This window comes from Rattus norvegicus, chromosome 5 (genome assembly GCF_021556685.1).
Source record: "Rattus norvegicus strain SHRSP/BbbUtx chromosome 5, alternate assembly SHRSP_T2T, whole genome shotgun sequence".
NCBI classification, from domain to species: Eukaryota; Metazoa; Chordata; class Mammalia; order Rodentia; family Muridae; genus Rattus; species Rattus norvegicus.
In genome coordinates, this window is record NC_141538.1 from 31,617,560 (window position 1) to 31,638,936 (window position 21,377).

General features: G+C 38.1%; 1 protein-coding gene across 2 annotated transcripts in view; it reads left to right on the plus strand.

Moving 5' to 3' along the window:
• Triqk (triple QxxK/R motif containing) overlaps nt 1-21,377 on the plus strand; it is a 73,076-nt gene that overhangs the window by 26,467 nt on the left and 25,232 nt on the right. Inside the window, 1 exon segment of one of the 2 annotated variants that reach the window (NM_001171802.1) lies at nt 19,655-19,736. In NM_001171802.1, the coding sequence (NP_001165273.1) occupies nt 19,676-19,736 (61 nt within the window). In that variant the 5' untranslated portion in view covers nt 19,655-19,675. 2 annotated transcript variants of the gene reach the window in all.

Sequence of the window (21,377 nt, forward strand, 5' to 3'; positions counted from 1 at the left end):
ACAGTCTAATCTTCCAGGATGACTAAATCAGTCTGGCTTCTCTCAGCATCTGACTGAATTGCTCTGTTGGTTTCGTTCTAACTTTGGCGGTATGGTCTAATCTTCTAGCTTCTTCTCACTCTCTGGCTCATTCTGTTTTCACCTGTGCTTAGCTTCTCTCTGCAACCTGTCTCTGTAAAACTGCCCCAATAATTGCTGTACATATACCAAACACCTTTTTTCTCTCTAGCTTCTCTTAAATAGCCTCTCTTTTCTGTGCTGTTCTCCTGTGAATTGGAAATATCCATTCTCTGACTCATTCTGTCAAACCTTCTTCGATTCATCACTTTGTCTGCCGTCTAACTAATCACTCTCAAGCACAGCTGCTTCTTCTATATTCTAGTCTTACCTTCCATGCTAGGGATTAAATATATCCAGTCCGATTATGCTGTAATCCAGGGCGTGTCTGCATTCTGGATGGATTGTGTACACCTAGATCTTTGACTGTGATTCCTTGCCAGGATTAAAAATCCCTCTATAACAGGCCTTCTCCAGCCATGGATCGTTGGCTGAGTCTAAGTACCGGACATGAACTCCGTCCGACTGAGCTATCTTGAAGTTCAGTTTTATGGTTACTGGTTACTGTCAAGATAAACAAGGTACTGTTATTCAAGTAGGCATGTCTTGCTGGGCTGGTCATTGCTATGGTCCAGATACTTTATAGCTTAGTTAAGTCTGTTGATTATTTTCTGCCCTTGGTACCTTGCTAAGCATCTTTGGATATTGTTAGACATAGTTCGCAGGAATGAGGCTTCCAGGTAAGATCCAGCATGATTCTTCCAAGTTCTGTGTCTAAAGTGTGGAATCTTTAGCACTAAAGTCTTTAAATCTGGAACATAACCAAGGACAACAGCAAATGTCTACATGTTTTTGAGAGTCTCTAGGACAACCCTGATCATACCAAGAACTTCTAATTCAACAAGTATTCCATTCATTTTGACGTTTATATCAGCTTTACTCACAATATTATGTACTTTGCTTTGTTTGTTTGCCTTTGTTTTGGAATGCTAGGGACAGAACCCAGATCCTAGTGCTAAGCCTTTATACCCTTATATACTTAAATATAGAAAACAAAATAGGCAAGACTAACTGGTTTTGCAGCTAGGATCTACTATGTAATCAAGTGAAGATAATCACTATAAAAAATCCATTTGGTACGAACTAAATGGTTTTGAAGCACACAGACAGAAACAACCTCAAACTTACTTGTTGGGGCTAACACAATTTTGAAATAAAATCAAGATGAGCACATTATAAGAATAAATGCATAAGAAGTGCAGGCCGACAGGAGCCGGATGTAGATCGCTCCTGAGAGACACAGCCAGAATACAGCAAATACAGAGGCGAATGCCAGCAGCAAACCACTGAACTGAGAATGGGACCCCCGTTGAAGGAATCAGAGAAAGAACCGGAAGAGCTTGAAGAGGCTCGAGACCCCAAAAGTACAACAATGCCAACCAACCAGAGCTTCCAGGGACTAAGCCACTACCTAAAGACTATACATGGACTGACCCTGGACTCTGACCTCATAGGTAGCAATGAATATCCTAGTAAGAGCACCAGTGGAAGGGGAAGCCCTGGGTCCTGCTAAGACTGAACCCCCAGTGAACTAGATTGTTGGGGGGAGGGCGGCAATGGGGGGAGGATGGGGAGGGGAACACCCATAAAGAAGGGGAGGGGGAGGGATTAGGGGGATGTTTGCCCAGAAACCGGGAAAGGGAATAACACTCGAAATGTAAATAAGAAATACTCAAGTTAATAAAAAAAAAAGAATAAATGCATTCTAGTTTCCTATGTTTTCAAACAATTCTCTTTTTGTCTGTTCTAATCATGTCTGAGATCTTGTTTCCTAATTTTTTAAGCTGCTTTTTAACCTACTGTTTTATTACCAGTAATTTGAGAGACATGCTTCTGTCATTTGTTAACTTTTTAAAATTTTTCTTTTGTGGTTATTTTTTTTTAATTCTTTAATCCTTTTTTTTTTTTTACTGTCCAGATTTCATCCTCCTGGTTTGCCCTCCTACCATTCCCCATCTAATACCCCGTCCCCCAACTCTGTCTCCATGGGGATGTCTCTACCTCCCACCCGTAACCCACCAGGTCTCCCCACTTCCTGGGGCCTCAAATCTCTTGAGGGTTAAGTGCATCTTCTTTCACTGAGGCCAGAGCTGGCAGTCTCCTGCTGCATATGTTGGAGGCCCCATATCAGCTGGTGTATGTTGCCTGTTGGTGGCTCAGTGTCTGAGAGGTCACTGGGGTCCAGGTCAGTTGAGACTGCTGGTCTTCCCATGGGGCAGCCCTCCTCCTCAACTTTCTCTAGCCTTTCTTCAATCCACCCACAGGGGTCCCTGGCTTCAGTCAGCTGGTTGGGCGCTAGTATCAGCATGTGACTCAGCCACTTGGTGGGCCCCTAAGAGGGCAGCTCCTGTCTGCAAGCACACCCTGGCATCAGTATCAGTGTTAGGGCCCCTGGCCTCCACTTGAGCTGGATCCCAATTTGAACCTGTCCCTGGACCTCCTTTCTCTCATGTTCTTCTCCATTTTTTGTCCCTGCAGTTCCTTCAGACAGAAACAATTCTTGGTCAGAACTTTTGACTGTGGGATGGCAACCCCATCCCTCCACTTAATGTCCTGTCCCTCCACCGGAAATGGACTCTACAAGTTCCCCCTCCTCAGTGTAGAGCACTTCATCCAAGGTCTCTCCCTTTGATCCCTGAGAGTGTCTCATTTCCCAGGCTTCTGGTAGGGCTGGCATGGATTTTATAGTTCATTTTTTAACTCTGGTCCGTCTAAATTTTTTTTTCTAAAACATTTAGCATCATTCCTTTTAGAATGATTAACTCCTGAATATATATCATATAAAATCCTGTTTGTTTTAGCCAAATTTTTTAGACATTTTGCAGGTTAGCATCTATTGTTCTCAAAATGGCTTAAATTTGAATTCATTTTCATTTGGATAATACATTTAAAATATGTATTTATCATAATTTCATTTCTGATAACTGTCTTATGTCTGCTTTTAAAACTGAATTCTTCAAAAATGTTCAGGATTGCTGTCAATCGATTTTGACATCTCCTTAAGCGAAAGGGCACTCCTGTACCTTTGATGAAATAGAAAGGTTGGATTAAGAGGTGGAGGCTGGAAACGGATGGCAAAGTAGAATTTCCAATGTCTTGATCATATGTTTTACCTGATCAGTCCTTTGTCTCTATGATGTACTTTACTTATGACTTTTAGTATTCCATTTTTTTATTTTCTAGTGTAATTGTATTATTGATATCACAGTGCTTCTCCTTGTTAATTTTTCCATATTATTTTCCCAGCTTTATGAATTCAGTATTCATTACTGCATTTTTCTAGTGTAATTTGGTACCTTTTAAGTGTAATTCGCCTCATGGTTTGTAAATATAAAATTTAATATTGCAATCTGTTTTAAAACTACCACTTTGAGAAATTCTTACATTAGTGAATTGGTAATGACCATATCACATGGGACATTAATATAATGAATACTCTTAATGTAACTTCTGTCCAATTGAAGGCATACTAGATGTTTTATACTTTTGACATCTACTTACTAATATAGCTCTTCTTAAATAAGTAATGCAGAATTACAAAGTTATGAGAAACTAAGTAACCACAAAGGACATTCTATGGCTCACTTAAGCTACTTGGTTCCCCCCTCAACACTTACATTATGTTCACTTCATATCTTTCACTTGTTTTAGAAAATGTATATTAAAATATTATGTATTAGTATTATTAGATTTTTCCTAATATGCAAAAATATGTTTTTAGGCATTAAAATAATCATTCTCAGCCTAGTCATGGGTTCATATATGCTATGTTTAAAAATTGTACAAAAGGGGTTAGGAATATTTTATGAAGAAAGTTTGTCAGGCCATATATATTCTTCTATTGAGCAGAAAAGACCACTCTACGGTCGTCTACCCTCTAGTCAGGGTGTTCGTATATTATCCCATCTTTGTCAAGGAGGAAACAATGAATGTCTTTTGGAAGCTATCCATAAACAAAATACATTCCTGTTTGAGTTTATTATTCCCAAAGTAGTTACAAATGCAGAGATAGGGAAAAGACACATCTGTATTTTCTGTACATTCAGTGTAACCCTGGCTATCTATCTTCTTCTAGAGTAGTTTTCTGACATTTGGATGCCTGATAATTTGAAGGAGATGGCACATATTGAAGTGACTAGCAATGAATACAGTTACTGCTATCATAATAATAAATCCGAGAAGCTCAATGTATAGGATAACATCTATACTTTTTCTAGTCAAAAATATGAAAATCATATTTTAAAGACCTTAAATTATGATAGAATATATTCATAATTCACAATAAACATCTCAAAATTTAGCAATTTGCTATATGTAGTTACTTTTGAATTTATACTATATATACATGCTGTATAATTATTAAAGTCATAGTTTTTATTGAAAATAGAGTTTTTAATATTATATAGTCTAATTATAGTTCCCCCCTCTCCTCTCTGATCCTTATCATCAAATCAAGTCCACATCCTTCTTGGTCTTTATCATTACAAAACAAATGGTCCTATATTTAAAAATGTAAAACAATAAGACGCTCCTATCTAAAGGAAATACAGGGACAAAGAGTGGAGCAGAGACTGAAGGAAAGGGCATTCAAAGACTGCCCCACCTGCAGATCCATGCCATATGCAACCACCAAACCTCCTATCTAAAGGAAATACAGGGACAAAGAGTGGAGCAGAGACTGAAGGAAAGGGCATTCAAAGACTGCCTCACCTGCAGATCCATGCCATATGCAACCACCAAACCCAGACACTATTGCTGATGCCAAGAAGTGCTTGCTGACAGGAGCCTGATATACCTGACTCCTGAGAGACTGCCAGAGCCTGAAAAATACACCCAAGGATGCTTGTAGCTAACCATTGAACTGATCACAAGGACCTCAATGGAGGTTAGGGGAAGGACTGAAAGAGCTAAAGGGGTTTGCAACTCCATAGAAAGAACAACAATATCAACCAACCAGACCCCCCATAGCTCCCAGAGACTAAACCACCAACCAAAGAGTACACATGTGGAGGGGGGGGGACCCATGGCTTCAGATGCATTTGTAGCAGAGGATTGCCTTATCTGGGATCAGTGGGAGGGGAGGACCTTGGTCCTGTGAAGGCTTGATGCCCAAGCATAGGGGAGGGCTAGGCTGATGAGGTTGGAATGGGTTGGTAGGTACGGGAGCACTGTCATAGAAGCAGGGGGAAGGGGCTGGTATAGGGGGGTTTCAGAGGGGAAATGTGGAGGGGTGATAATATTTGAAATATAAATAAAATAATCAATAAAAAGAGAAAAACAAACATCAGTAGTAAAAAACCAACAAACAGAAAAACAAACAAAAACAAAGTGCTAAAGAAAAATACAAGTAACAGGTATAGATGCAGAGACAAACACATTGACTTCCCTAAAGACACAAACTATAAGTAGAATACCTTTAGGGTAAGAAATAGAAAAAACAAGAACAGACAACGCATTATGTGACAAATCATTTCAGCAGCAGCAGCAGCAGCAGCAGCAGCAGCAGCAGCAGAAGCAGCAGCAGCAGCAGCAGCAGCAGCAGCAGGATCCTTCTGCTATTAGCATTGGGTTTGTTTTGCGTCCACCATCTACTGCTGGGCATGGGTCCTGGCCTTAAGGGTTGCTTGTACACCAAGTGAGATGCTGTTAGAGAAAACTAGTTTTTCATTTGCCAGTGGTAGTCACTTGGAGATAGTTTGTGGGCAAGGGATGGGGGTTTGTTTGCACTTCCACTCTTTGCACTGAAAGCCCATCAGACATAGACCTATGCAAGCCTCGTGCATAATGCCACAGTCTTTGTGAGTTCATATGTACGTAGGTCCTTCTGGGTTTAGAAGGCCTTATTACCCAGGCATTCTCCACCCTACTGGCTCTTAAAACCGCTCTGCCTCTTCTACAGGGTTCCCTGAGCCTTGAGGGGTGCGATGTGATGGAGACATCTCATCTGTGACTGATGATTACAGTCTTTCTCACATTGTCCAGATATGGGTGTCTGAATATATTCCCATCTACTGTCGGAGGAAGCTTTTCTGATGACAACTGAGCAACTCACTGACCTATGAATAACACGGTGTCACCAGGAGCCATTTTGTTGCCATGTACCTTTAGTAGAACAGTATTTGGTTTTCTTCTAAGTCTGTTGCCTATCTAGTGTTGAGTCCGTGACCAACTGAGCAATGTTGGGAATTGGATCAATCTCAGGACAATGGAATTTTAATCAAATAAGATGTAGGTGGGTTACTCCCACAAGCTTTGTGCTTCTGTTACTCTAGCACATCTGGAGATAATTGATCCTTATAGAGTGATGGTTTTATAGGTTGGCTGGTGTTTACCTTTCTTCTTTGGTAGCATGCAGAGTACCTTCCAGTACCATGAACCTCTTAATAGTGGCATAGCTAGAATACTTAAAAGAGGATCTAGTTATACTCAGTCGTTCTCTGGGGATGGGCCTCATGTTTTTCCTGACTGTGCCATGTGTCCCTGCTCCTCTTTTTCCCATTCTCAAGCTTTAGTCATGGTGCTCTATATTCTTTTAATCCATGGGGCAAAGTAAACCCTTATCTCTTAAGTGTTGGTTTTGAAGCACTTTATCCAATGAGGGATGTAACTACCCTCTGAACTGTCCATTTAAACCTGGCACCTGATGCCTCCACCGGATATAAACATGTGACTTATGTTGACTTAACAAAAATCTCGATAAAAGGAAACTGGACCCCTGAGAAATTCTAGGACAACAAATAAAGAAGTGCTTTTCAAAGGATGATAATTTGTCAGTTGGACACAAGCATCTTGAAGGAAGAATCTGACACTGGGCAATAGGACCATCAAGATAATAAAAATGAATTCTTACTGGGTGGATAGAATAGCCTTCTGTGACTGTATACTGATAAATGTGTGCAAATGAAAAGAACAGTGTGGGGGTTGGGGATTTAGCTCAGCGGTAGAGCACTTGTCTAGCAAGCGCAAGGCCCTGGGTTCGGTCCCCAGCTCCGAAAAAAAAAAAAAAGAAAAAAAAGAAAAAAAGAAAAGAACAGTGTGTTCATTTTCAACTGATAGATGTAGGCAGAGGAAATTAAAACAGTATTATTTGGCATTAGATAATGGCTGTTAAATTTTAATTCAGTACAAGTAGAGTCTGGACCAGTAGCTTCAAATCTTATGAAACGCAAGGTAAAATTTATATAGTTTCAAAGCTTATTGTAAATTATTATGAATTAAAAAGATGAAAATTCTTAGCTCACAGTGTAGAATGCAAAGATATCCTAAGATGTCCTGAGATGGTTGTTTTTTTTGTTTTTTGGGGTTTTTGGTTTTTTTGGGGTATTTTTTGTTTGTTTGTTTGTTTGTTTTGTTTTGTTTTGTTTGGCTTTTCTTGATGGAGCCCCAAGTCAATTGCTTAGAAGGTAAATTGTGTGGTAGATCTTTCTATAGGTTTCTGTTAACAGGATTATTTTTATAGAACTAATAGGTAAGAACATACTTATGACAGTCTTTATGTCTTCTGTAGTAATCAAATGCTTGCTTTTCCCTGTCTTTTTAAATCAGATCCTCAGTAAATGAGCATCTTACTGCTTAAACTTTTCATAAAAAGATTTGCAAGATAAAATTATAGATAATTTTAAAAGTTGCACAAGGACCAAAATAAGAAATATGGTCTATCCAAGCTTTCCTAGAGACTTGTAAGATGCATGTTAAGACTGAGAAAGTCTTCAAGTAGAGTTTCAAACTCTGCCAGTAGTCTAAAACTAGAAGTTGTTCATGTTTGCTTAAATGTATATGCATGAATAATAAGGAAACATAAAGATTTAACATTGCTTTAGTTAATTAGTAAAAGTTGGGTAAAAGTCATGATTTAGAGTCTGTCAGAACATTTCATTTACATGTGAAACTTATTTAGAAATTTATTATTAAGTGCATTTTCTTAGTCATTGCCTTACAGAAATGCATTAAGAACTTCTTTAAAGAATTTACTTTTGTTTTTAATTGTCAGGGGAGAGGGGCATCTTTGTGGACCTGTGAGTACAGTGTCTATCTAGAAGAGGGAGTCAGATTCCTTTGGGATAATGTGTATAGGGTGTTGTGAGCTGCCCGAGTGCGTACCAGGAACTGAACTCTGATTCTTAGCAAGCACAGTATATACTCTAAAGTGCTGAGTCATCTTTCCTTCACCTATTGAAAAAATTTAGTCATCATAATTCTCTAATGTTATCTTAGACCTAAAATGTGGCGTTCACATAGAATAGTGATAAATGGCTGCGTCTGCTCCTTTGGGGCATTGCTTTTTTCTATTCACATGTAGCACCCCGGAAAAGCAGCTCAAGTGAACCATTCCACTTTGGCTGTTAGTCATAGACTGTGGTTCATCACAGTGGGCAAGTAAAGGAACAGGTGCCTCAAACAACTAACTACACCATCCCCACAATCAGGAATGAATACTTACTGTACTCTGCTCACTCCGTCTGCCCAATACCATCAAGACGATCACTGCAGAAAATGGTCTTACCCACAGAGGGCAGGTCCTCTGTATCAATGCTTGTGATCAAGACACACCCCCATGCGAACGCACAGAGACCATCTCTCAAATGATTCTATCCTTTGTCAAATTACAACTATCACTGATCATCACCTCTGCTTACTCAGAGATTGGAGAAAAAGAGAAAATGTCATCTGAGGTGGCCATGTCTATGGCTTACTGCTTTCCTCTCTCCTTTGGAATCAGCATTTGGTACCAGCTGAGTAAAGTGAGAATGCCGTTATTTACATAGTAAAGCAGACAAGCTTCAGTGTCATAGACATCTTTTAAAGAAACTTAAAAGGAAGATGCACGTGGGGAACTCAGGGTTTGGAGTTGCAGATATAACTCTGGTTTCAATGACTCTTTATGCTGTTAGAGAAAACAGTTTGGATGATGCCATTTATTACTGAGGGTGGATATTACCCTGCCTTGCTTAATATTAGTATCTACTTTAGTTACTGTTCTATTGGTGTGAATAGACATTATGATCAGGGGAACTTATGGAAGAAAGCATTGAATTTGGGGCCCACAGTTCTAAAGGATTAGAGTCACTGACCATTGCAGTGGGTAGGGAGTGGCCTTTTGAAACCTCAAAGCACATACCCAGTAACACACCTCCCCCTAAAAGGCTATACTTCCTAATCCTTCCCAAACGGTTCCACCAACTGGAAACTAAGTATTCAAATAAATGGACCTACGGGGACCTCAGTCAAACCACAATGATATCCTTGAGTCTTGCAATATACAATCTTGCCTCTCATTCTCTTCAATTATTAAATATTTATATATAGTAGTCCAAATTATTTACCTCATTGATTTTATATGCCTCTTCCTTCAGCACTGTAGTAAAACCAGGATATACATTTTTATTTTTTCATTTTATATTATTAGAATCTTTAGCACTAAAAAATATATTTAAATTATTTTATTCAAATGTGTGTTTTGACTGCCTGTATGCCTGTGGATGCTTAATGCTGACACTGGAGAAGGCCAGGAAAGGGTTTGAAACCCAGGAACTAGAGTAACAGGTGATTGTGAGCTTCTGTGTGGTGCTAGGATTTTAGTCGTAGTCATTGGAAGAGCAGACAGTGTTCCTAACCACTGAACCATTTCTGTAGTCCCCTTTAGAAACCTGTTTAAAAGAACAATTTATATGAAATGTAACTTTGTTTAAAAGACAGTGTAATTTGTCAGATTAAAATTTTCTTCACTCTTTTAAATGCCAGAATTCTTTTTATTAGGTAAATATATACCTTTGAAAGCATATTGTATGCATGTTTGAGGAAGGTGTAGGAGCACAGGTGTCTCCACATGCTCCCTGTTCCAACCACACATCCAATAGTGGAGGAGACCCTCAAGTGTCTTTTTCTACCATTCTTCACCTTATCTTTGAGGCAGGGTTGGTTCTGAATCTGTAGCTTGCAATTTCAGTTAGGATGGCTGGCTAGCAATCTCCTGGGATTGGCCTGTTTCCACCTCCCATGCTTTGGGTTGTAGGCTTGTGTGGCCATGCCTGGCTTCTAAGGTTGTGTTGGAAATTAGCATTTAGACTGCCTGCTTTATAAGCATTGTTACTTATTGAATACTCCCCCAACCCAATTAGTGACTTTCATGTAATAACCGCAAATTAATATGAATAGCAGACAATTTGTATTTAAGTATTGTATCTCCTTTAGAAATATAGCATAGGAAGCTAAAGCCCGGTTGTCACTTTCTCTAGTGAAACATTTGGGGGTTGGGGATTTAGCTCAGTGGTAGAGTGCTTGCCTAGCAATCGCAAGGCCCTGGGTTCGGTCCTCAGCTCCAAAAAAAAAAAAAAAAAAAAAAAAAAAGACATCTATATTATCTAGTGAAACATTTGAATTATTATAATGGTTACTTTCATGTTTTGGAAAATTGGTCACTCGTTAGAGATGGTCACTCATTAGAGACTATCTCTCTTAGATGGCACTTCAGATTTGTAGTGCCAACTCCCAGTATGTCTGGGAAAAGTTTAGAATTATAAAAATTATTCCATGGGTCCCAGCTAATGTCATATCAACCTCCCTGAATGAAGAATGTTATTAACATCACACACAAGGCAGCTTTCTGTCTATTCTGGGCAGTATAAATTTAATGTGTTGTTTTCAAGTATGTTGTGTGTCCAGATGCCACAACAGTCTGTGCTTTAAAAAGCACCAAGAGAAAAGTAAGCAAAATATTTGTGGATATCTTTTGGTGGGTGCTGAAGGATTTCTGATACAATTATGTCTGAAACAATAAATTCTGGTAGGCTTGAGGAAAAATCAGGTCCATTGCTTTCCTGAGCAGTTATATATGTTTTATCAGATGGCTTTGTCACACCCCCACTGTGACCACCTATCCCTTTTGTTCTCCTGTATTACTTATTTCTGCTGGTGGTGTTTCCATCTGTCTAGCACAATATTTTGCAAAATGTGGCCTACAACTACTTACGTTTGAAAACTCTGGCAAGTAGTAGGTGTTTGTTGAATTTACTTAGCCCTTTCTCCAGCCTTACTGAGTATTCTTTATGGAGTGAGTGAGGCCTTAGAATCTGTATTTTAGAGATCTATGCTTGAAGTTGTGACTCATTGTTAATATCAGCTTTTCTGCCTCATGGACCCATCTAGGTAGATACTCAGTTCTAAACAGTCAGCTTACATGCATCACTTTATGCGTATGTGTGAATGTCCTGTTCACTTGGTGGACTACCTTTGAAATTTCCTTACTTGTGAGTTATATCTTAGGTTTATTATCTTCAAATTACCGTGTACATGGAATGGTAGTAAAAATATATTGAAGTTGGTTTTGTCACTGCACAAAACCCTTTGTAAGCTCCTGTTGCGTTCAGAAAGCCCATCAAAATTAAAAGCCTCAACAATCTAGTCACGCTGCTCAAGCAGGCTGTCATCTACCAAGAAATCTGAAAGAAGTCACCGTCTGACATAAAGCATGTTCATGCAACAGCTTTGCAATGTATCATTGTAGAAGAATTCCCGAGAGCTTGATAAAGAAGAGTCGGTGGTCAGTAGGGTTACTTGGGAAGTCTAAAAGCAGAACAGCACTGACTCTCTGTGAGTCTTAGTTGCTGGGATTCTGATCTAGCGGGGCTGGAAAGGGCCTGGGAACTTGTTGCTCAGTAGATAATAAGCAACTAATGGACAGATGTGTTGACAGTTGCCAACCTAGAGCCGCTAGTCCTGCTTGGTGAGCAGTGTCCCTGCCCCTTGAAACTGGAGACTTTCCTCTGTGGGCTGACTTCTATCTAACTAACCTTTCCCAGAGGGATTGTGCTTCCCCATCCCACCTACCCCCAGATCACTCAGGTAAGCCACAGGAATTCTGTGTCAGCTTAAGAGAAAGCTAGTTCCGGACAGGACACATTTCTTTTTTTTCTTACTCATTTTCTGATAAGAGCCATTTAATCCTAAGTCCTCCTTTGAACACTCATGTCCCACATACACCCTTGATATTTCATTGGCTTCCTGTGTATTTTCTATTTTTGAAATCCATCAATCCTAAGCAAGTCACTTTTTTTCATTTAGCCAGTTACTCAGAAGAGACATCATTTTCACAAAGTCTTTTTGTTCGTTTGTTTGCTTAGGTTTTGTTTTTTGACATTATTTTAGGAACCTAGCTGGATCTCAAGGCTGACCTTGGATACCTGCTATTCCTGCCTCTCCCTCTGGTGTTCTGGAATTAAGGGGCCATTGTGCCACAAAGCTCACCTCTGAGTCAGTATATGGGTAATCGTCATATTTTTGCTTTGTCACTTAATATTAAATATTGAGTAAAACAAGCCAGAAAAGTCAACCAAAGACCCCCATCTCATTCCTTTGTCACGTGTGACTGCAAGGCCTTCAAACATTCTTTTTATTATCTATGGACATCCCCATCCTTCCTTAGTCTAACTTCAGAGTCTCTGTGTCCAAGCCTGCACGTGGCTCTCCATGTCCATGCTTACACGTGGCTCTCAGTGTCCGACCTTGCATGTGACTTTCTGTATCCATGCTTGTATGTGGCTGTCTGTGTCCAAATCTGCACGTGGCTCTCCATGTCCAAGCTTACATGTGGCTCTCAGTGTCTGACCTTGCATGTGACTTTCTGTATCCATGCTTGTATGTGGCTCTCTGTGTCCAAGCCTGCACGTGACTTTCTATGTCTAACCTTAAACACTGCTCTCCGAGTCTGAGCTTGCATGTGACTTTCTGTATCCATGCTTGTAGGTGGCTGTCTGTGTCCAAATCTGCACGTGGCTCTCCATGTCCAAGCTTACATGTGGCTCTCAGTGTCTGACCTTGCATGTGACTTTCTGTATCCATGCTTGTATGTGGCTCTCTGTGTCCAAGCCTGCACGTGGCTCTCCATGTCCATGCTTACACGTGGCTCTCAGTGTCCGACCTTGCATGTGACTTTCTGTATCCATGCTTGTAGGTGGCTATCTATATCCATGTCCCTTCACTATCTACATTTACAGTGGAAACTTTTATCTTTTCTCTTAACTCCTTTTTTTATTTGCCACATTGGAGTCTTCCACTTTGACAGCCTTCAACCAAAGTAGGCTCCATCTCAGTAGTCACTTGCTCCACAGTTTTATGAGTCTCAGTTCTTCCTTAACAAGGACGTTTCATTCAAATATTTGTGTACTGTTAACTCCAGAAATTGGGTATTTCATCTTACCAGAGCTTTAGAGTCTAAAGATTGGTCTATTAATAATTCTGATTCACTCTGTGCTCTGACAGCCATACTTCCTCTGGAGCTTTAGGCCCCAGAGTGGGATACTTGTCCTTATACTGTCTTAGACCTTTGCTTTCCTTGCTCTCTTTCTGTTTTGCCCATCCTGGAAAATACACATCCTACTAGACCATACGATCTTTCTCTGTGTCAACATTAAGCCATTGAGAGAGCCAAAAGTAATGTGTCATCTGTCAGAATGTGTTCCTGAGAGTAACGCTCACCAAATCCATGTCTTTATAGGTATTTATCTACGAGTCTGTCTTCTCAAAATTCTACAGTTCATCAAAGTATCAATTCCAGTCTCCGACTGTCCAATTTCTGACTTCTGTCTTTGCACCTTCCCTCTCACAGGTAGCTTATAACACTGCCTCATATTTCAAGGTGGAAATTGTGCTACCAAACCCTCCATGCTATTTCCTACCAAAGCTCACTTCTTGCATGTTTTTGTCATTTCTCCAAGTATGGAGTATTATCTCTGGAAAGCTGGATTATAGATGGTGCCACTTAGGCAATGTCTGACTTTTTCAGTGCAGATGACCCTGATATGAATTGTTTAAATATGAGTTGTACAATATGATTACATATTGAGAATATATTTTTAAAAATTGAAGAGGTTGAGTAAATTTATGAAATGGTGGCGAATAAGCTTGTGACCATGGTGGAACCCAACGCTAATGTGAGCCAGTCTTGGTCTTGCATTTCTGCAATCCCAGCATGTGTAGGAAGAAATAAAAGGATCGAAATTTCAAGGCCAGCTTTGACTTTGTGAATCACTATTTTTCAGTTGTTTTGTTTGTTTAAACAAAATAGGGTTTGATAGCACAGTAGAACCCATATAGAAAAGAAATGATTCAAAAGTCTTGTCATCACTCAGAAGACTGCATAGTCAGAGTTTTGAATAGTCTGGAAACAGTGAATGTGTCAACAATCAGGAAGAAATATCAGCTATGACCACCATTGTATCCTACATAATGCTCTATTTTGTGATGTTTTTATTTACATCAAGTATCTTTTCTGCTTAAATATTACTTGATATCTAATGAAGAATTTTCATAGTTTAGTTGCTTTTTATTAGGAATAATGCTAATGCATTAACTTTTTTCTGTGGGCAAGAGTTAAATCTTTTAATGACCCATGTTTTGATATGGATTTGAATATAACAATCTAAATTTAATTCTTTTCTTGGAAGTAGAAACATATACAATGACTTTGGTTTTCCCGCTTTTACACTTTGTCATTTTGGGCTTTATAAAAATGTTCAAACACTAAATTTTATTCAGACCTTCTCTAAATTGTACCATTAATGATCCAGATGTCTAGAAAAAAATATAGTCTTAGTTAAGGTTCCATTGCTGTGAAGAGACAACGTGACGAAGGTTAACTCTTATAAAGGAAAACGTTTAATGCATTTAATTGAGACTGGCTTTTAGTTTCAGAGGTTCAGTCCATTATCATCATGGCGGGAAGCATGACAGCATGTAAGTAGACATGGCTCTGGAGGTCTCAAGAGTTCTACATCTAGATCCAAAGGCAGCCAGAAGAAGACTGTCTTCTGCAGGCAGCCAGGAGGAGGGTCTCATTCCACACTGGGCAGAGTTTGATTATATGAGCTCTAAAAGTCTGCCTTCACTGAGACATAGTTCCTTTAAAAAGGCCACACTTCTCTAATAAGGCCATACCTCTACTACCTCTAATAGTGCTGCTTCCAATGGGCCAAGCATATTCACACACACACACACACACACACACACACACACACACACACACACACACACACTGTCTCTCTCTCTCTCTCTCTCTCTATATATATATATATATATATATTACATGTTATATATTACATATATTAGAAAAACAAATGTGATTTCAATGTGATTGAGAATATGAATTGTTTTGTTTTTAGAGATTTCTTTTCTGTGACTGGAGGTGAAAGGCAGGTCTATGCATGTGAATGTGTGTGCCCATTGAGGTCAGAGGTACCAGGTGTCCCTGTAGCTGGAGGTACAGACAGCTGTGAACTGTACAGCATGGATTCTGGAAAGAAACCGGGGTCCTATATCACAGAGTATGATCACTTAATCACTGAGCCTTATCTCTAGCCCAACTAAATGACCCAAAATATGTTTAAACCTACATATGAAACAAATTTGTGTTTAATTCAAGTTAAGAAACTATATATAAATGGTAAAGACATCTTCAGTCTTAAAACTTCCAGAGTGTAAAGTTTTAATTAACAAATTTAACTATGAATTATTTTAGTATGTGGTCTATGTTTTGAATAACATTGGTATTCATTCTTCCTTAAATATGTCATCAAGTTTCAAGAAGGATAAAAAGTTCTCTGATGATTTAATCTGAGAATTATTCTACAGCAAAATTCATAAATAATAAATAGCAGCTTATTAATCCATATTTTAGTTCATCTGGGTCTCAGAGCAAGTTACCTCCTCAGGGAATGCAGTGGCCTTTATAAGAGAAGGCAATGAGACACAGCCTCTAAGGAATTAAATTGTGAATGCAATCTTGGTATTACACATACTAATATAAATCTGTTATTCCCTTTCCACATCTATCACAACACGTTTTAAACTGTGGCTGATCTTATATGCAAATAGCTGTCTCATTAGAAATCATGGCCGGATATCGCAGTGTCTCCTTGGGTTTCTTGGGGGTCTGCTATCTTGCCATCAAAGCACTAGAAATGAATGTTGATTATTGCAAAGCTTTGAAGAGCAGAACACAGCCATGTAAGTTCTAGATGTCTGAACACTGAGAGTTTGTGCTATACAGATACACGGGCATGTCTTCAGGTCCTTTTAATAGAATCAATGCATTTATGAGGAAGGCAAAATACATTAAACCATTTTCGCTTTATTTGCCTAACAAAATTTAGTCATGTCTGTAGTGGGTTTTAGGCTTTTAATTATTTTACTCATCATTTGGGTAAATGTTGTATTTTGGCTTAAAAGAATAGAATATAGTTATTTCAAACAAAATAAGAAAGTTAAAATTTTATAATTCTGATCAAGCATTATCAATCACTAAAATAATTACAAACAATAATTATAAGCTAGTTTTCCTTTTGTGTAGACCTTTAAATTTTCTAAATTTTTATAATTTTACATACAATAATTCTATATCTTATTTATAGGCTGTTTATGTATATATTTTTTCTGTTTACAGCCTACAGACATTTATGACAACTTAGATTTGTTAAACTTTTTGTCATAATATTAAGAAAAGCACATTTGGAAAGTAATAAACTTCAGGTTAAGATACTTTTTTTATTGCTGTAAGTAATTAATCATTACAGTACTGACTTCTTAATTGTTTCTTTTGTTAAATGACTAGAATGCAAGGGCATTGGAAGGACCAGGATGAAAAGGGTTGTGTATGAGCAGTTCTTTTTGGTGCTCAGACTTAGCAATTTCCTGTGTTTTGTGTATTTATCTTAAGCATATTTCACAAAGGAACAAAACTATATTGAAAAAATAATATTATCTTGTGTTTTCTTCATGCAAACTAGCTTCTCTCTTGAAATGGATATGTCTTCAAGCTCCATTCAATTAAGATTAAAATAATGACTCCACTTTACTATTAATAAATGCAAACACTATGCAAAATAGAACTGCTATATGAATACATTAAATCTATTGACATTATTTATGGCTTGTCTTGACAGAACTATTTTTAATGTTTTGATTTATAACAAGTAAGAGTATATAGGTTTTGGTAATGTCTTAGTTTCATTTAGAAAACTTTAGGTATGTGTCTTCTTAGATGTAATAACTGTGCTTTACTAGAGATAAAGACTTAATTTATTTGACTTTCTGTTATCAGTAGATATTTTATATTCCTAGGTATTGTTGCACAATCAATCTGAAGATTATTATAAGATGTCTTTTTGCTGTGTTGAATGATAACATTATTGGCTTTTTCTGTGAAGATATGTAAAGAGTGTGTAGTTTAACTTGAACAGACTTCAAACATACTTGGTATCTGAGGACCCTGATAAAACCCATTAGGAAAATTCTGTTTATTTGGAGCCTGAAAGAGCTCCCCTCTTATTAATCCAGTCCAAACCTGAGAGACTACAATAGATTGTCCTATCTCAAATTCTGCCCTGTGCTCCTTGAGGTTTCCAGACTATGAAAGTTATAGCCTACTCCTGCCTTTTTTAGTGTCACCCATGGGGAGATTTTGTTTCTAACTAAATCATGATCATTTTAGAGAAACTCCTGTGTGTGTTCCTGTCTGTGATTGCCTCCTCTGGAGTGAAGGTGACATCACACTGTACAGTTACCTCCCATGGCACTATATCGTCTTCTTCAGAAAATGAGGACCATAGCCTGTTTTCATTCACCCAATCCTGTGCTTAAAGTTGAGTCTTCCTTTGGAAATAGCTTTCTCAATTTTTGCTAATCTCTGTAACCACTCACATGGAGTTTCACGTGCCTGTAATTTTGTCACATTTTCATTCTTAAATACAATTCTGTTGACTTTTCATCTGTTCTTTGGAACTTCTGGGCTTCTGGCTTCCGGGTGGCTAATTTTATCCTCTAATTTCTACTTGGAGATAACCGGAAGTAATAGATCCAGGACAAAGTCTCTCTCTCTCTCTCTCTCTCTCTCTCTCTCTCTCTCTCTCTCTCTGTCTCCCTCTCCCCCCCCCTCTCTCTCCTTTCTCTTTTCTCTTTTCTCTCTTTCTCTCTTTCTCTCACCTTCTCCTCTATTGTCTCTCTATCCCTCCCTTTTCTCTCTCCCTTTCCTCTCAGATGAGAAATATTAACTGACTTTCAAACTGATCTTCAAAGATTTCTCAGTTTTTTCTTCCAGTCTGCCTTTTAGAACTTAGCTTTCTAGCCTTTTAAACCCCAAGTTCTTAGAACTCCTGTGCCTTTATGTATTTCTACTTATTAAATTAATTAAAATATAATTATATAACTTCTCTATTTCCTTTCCTCCCTTCTCTAGGCAAAGGCAGCTAATGACTGATTAGAGAGGAAGAGTTAGCCTCTCCCAGGAATGCAGCCCCTAATGGGTACACAGTACAAAATATTCCTGAAATCATGAAGAGTCAGGTCACAGTAAATAGATAAGGCAGACTGTATTTATATATGTATGCATATATATGTAACAGTAATAATGAAATAAAACGTGGCCTTTGTGTTTTTAATCATAAAGTGACTTCTTGCTTGGCCATATCTTTTTCACCTATCTAATTCAAACAGAACTATGCCAGAAGGAGAAAGGACTGACTTCCACATACTGGGGTTTACATTGCATGTGTGAACATGTGTGACTATAGTAAATACAGCCCACAGATATCTACCAACTCACAAGAGAATTTAATTCTTTCCTCAAGGATGAAAAATTATTAAAAATGCTTCCCCCACTCCTTGGATAATCAAGTTTCTGGAAACAGGGTCTTCTAAATTTGTCTGAGGCTCATTTAGACGTCATTGCTTCAGGTGGGGGAGAGCACCCATGGTCGTGCCTATGAGTTTTCCATACACACACTTGAAAATGATACATTCCAATCCCTATGATAAGAACTTAATTACTCTTTTAATTAAAGCTAGGCAGTGTAGTCTAACAGTGAAACTAAGAAGCGATCATGGATTTGGTGAGAAGAGGACAGTTTGTGGTGCAACATTTAAACATAATGAGAACAGAATGTGAATACTAATTTGAGGACTAGATAAAGCACATCTTGCAAAGGTGGGAGTAATGACACACGGCAGAGCTCTCTACTGCTGCATTAGGGGTGCAGCAAAGCCTAAACACACTCACCTTGGCCACACTCTTGAGGCATTTGAAAACAAAGTCCAAACTATTCAACTCACGAACTGTCGCCTCTATTCAATTTAACACAGTTGGTAACTGCAAAGAAACTTACCATTTACAGACACCTCTCTAGTATTCTGGTTTAATTGAACTTAGTTCTTGATGAAATTAATTTGACCTAGAATAAATGAATAAAGATTTTTATCACCAGTAATTATATAGCTGATGATGTATGTGAAGAGTGTTGTTTTCTTTGTAGACATCTAATTGAAGTTAAGTTGGCAGACTTATTATTCAGTGCTTTAAAAAGATCTTGAACTCTTTGGAAATTGTGTAGATAGTTTTTAAAAAATGTGTTTCACGGGGCTGGGGATTTAGCTCAGTGGTAGAGCGCTTACCTAGGAAGCGCAAGGCCCTGGGTTCGGTCCCCGGCTCCCAAAAAAAAGAACCAAAAAAAAAAAATGTGTTTCACTATGACGGTTTTCTTTCTTTTTTTAGCAGGTATTTTGGAGATCAAAGATGGGTAGAAAGGACTCTTCCACTACAAAACTTCCTGTTGATCAGTACAGAAAGCAAATTGGTAAGCAATGACGTTCTGTGAGTAGAAACTAAAAAAGAGACAGTATGTCGATTAAAAAAGTCCATAAAAAAAATCCATTTCCTATAATGTATATGACTCACAGAAAAACATGAGTAAGGAAGTACCTTAAAGTCTTTAGGAGGAAAAGCAAATGTAAAAGTGCTTCCTACAAAGGACCTACTTCATGTATTTGCTTTTTCAAGTGCTTTTGGCATTTTATGAGTTGAATAAAAGCAAAATTAATATTGTTATTTTTATAAATAAATGCTGCTTTACAGTACTTTTTATATTACCTTCTAATAAGTTATCCCTTTATAATCATCCAAATATTTAGTTTCATTGTCTCACCATTGCAGTGACTTATATTTTCAGAGTACCTCATTAAACTATGCTGAATAAATACAGATGCAGTGTCACATGGAGAGCTGAGCTTAGGAAGAAAGAAAGGGCATAAGTAAAGACTTATCGGAGACAAGATGCAAGGCTTTGTCAATTAAAGTTCCAGGCATATCTTCAGATAGTAGAAGAGCCCTTGGTGAAGATGGCCATCTACAGAAGATAACACATATAGGGAGAGAGCAGGTAGCAGCTTGCTCGTGAACACATGCTTCTTTTCTATGTACCCACAAAGTATTAGCTTACAGAATACTCGTGCACTGGGCAGTACACAAAGAGAAATCTGAGATTTTAGGGAGCTTGTAGCCTAGGGATACATTTTTTTAAAAAAAACAGTGTAATAAAGTAGAGATCAGAAGCTAAACAACAACTTGTCAACATACCACTGTCTTCCTCTTCTCTCTACCTCTACCCGTACTTACTTAAACAGAAATATAATGAATTAATAAAACCTCCTTACATAATTGTAGAATAAAAAAGTTTCAGTGGATTCAGATACAATAGGTCAACTAACTGTTAATAATATGCATCTACTTTATAATATTTACAGAGCATGCAACTCCATAAATTTAAATAATTACAAAAACATACAAATTAAAAAACAAAAATAAGAATGCATAGGCCAATGAATAAATTTTTGTGTTTTGTATTATATATAACTTTATAAAATCTATAAATATTTATGTATCCATACATACACATATCAATATCAGGTGGCTATAGTAAATACAAATATCAGTTATTCCATATAATGGCCACTTAACTCTATCGGTCAGTTGTCTGTTGACCACGATACAATATTATTAAATGTAGCCGGTATTAGATCTCTAGATGCCACAGCTTTGCACTTTTGGACTTGAATATTCCCATTTCTGTCCTTCAACTTGTATAAGAACCAAAGATGTCCATCTCTTCTTTTCTAAATCCTTTTCTCTTTGAGATCATACTGTAATCATAGCATTTCTTCTTTACTTTTGCCCCTTCCAAATTCCCTATTTCCCCTATTCTACTTAAAGTTCATGGCCTCTTTTTTTTTTTTCATTTATTGTTGTTATATAGATATTACTTCTCTTTTTAAAATTATTTATTGAGTATTTTTATTTACATTTCAAATGTTATCCCCTTTCCCAACCCACCCACCAATGTTTTCCTGCCTCCCCACCCTGACATTCCCCTACACTGGGGGATCGAGCCTCGGCAGGACCAAGGACTTCTCCTCCCTTTGGTGCCCAACAAGGCCATCTT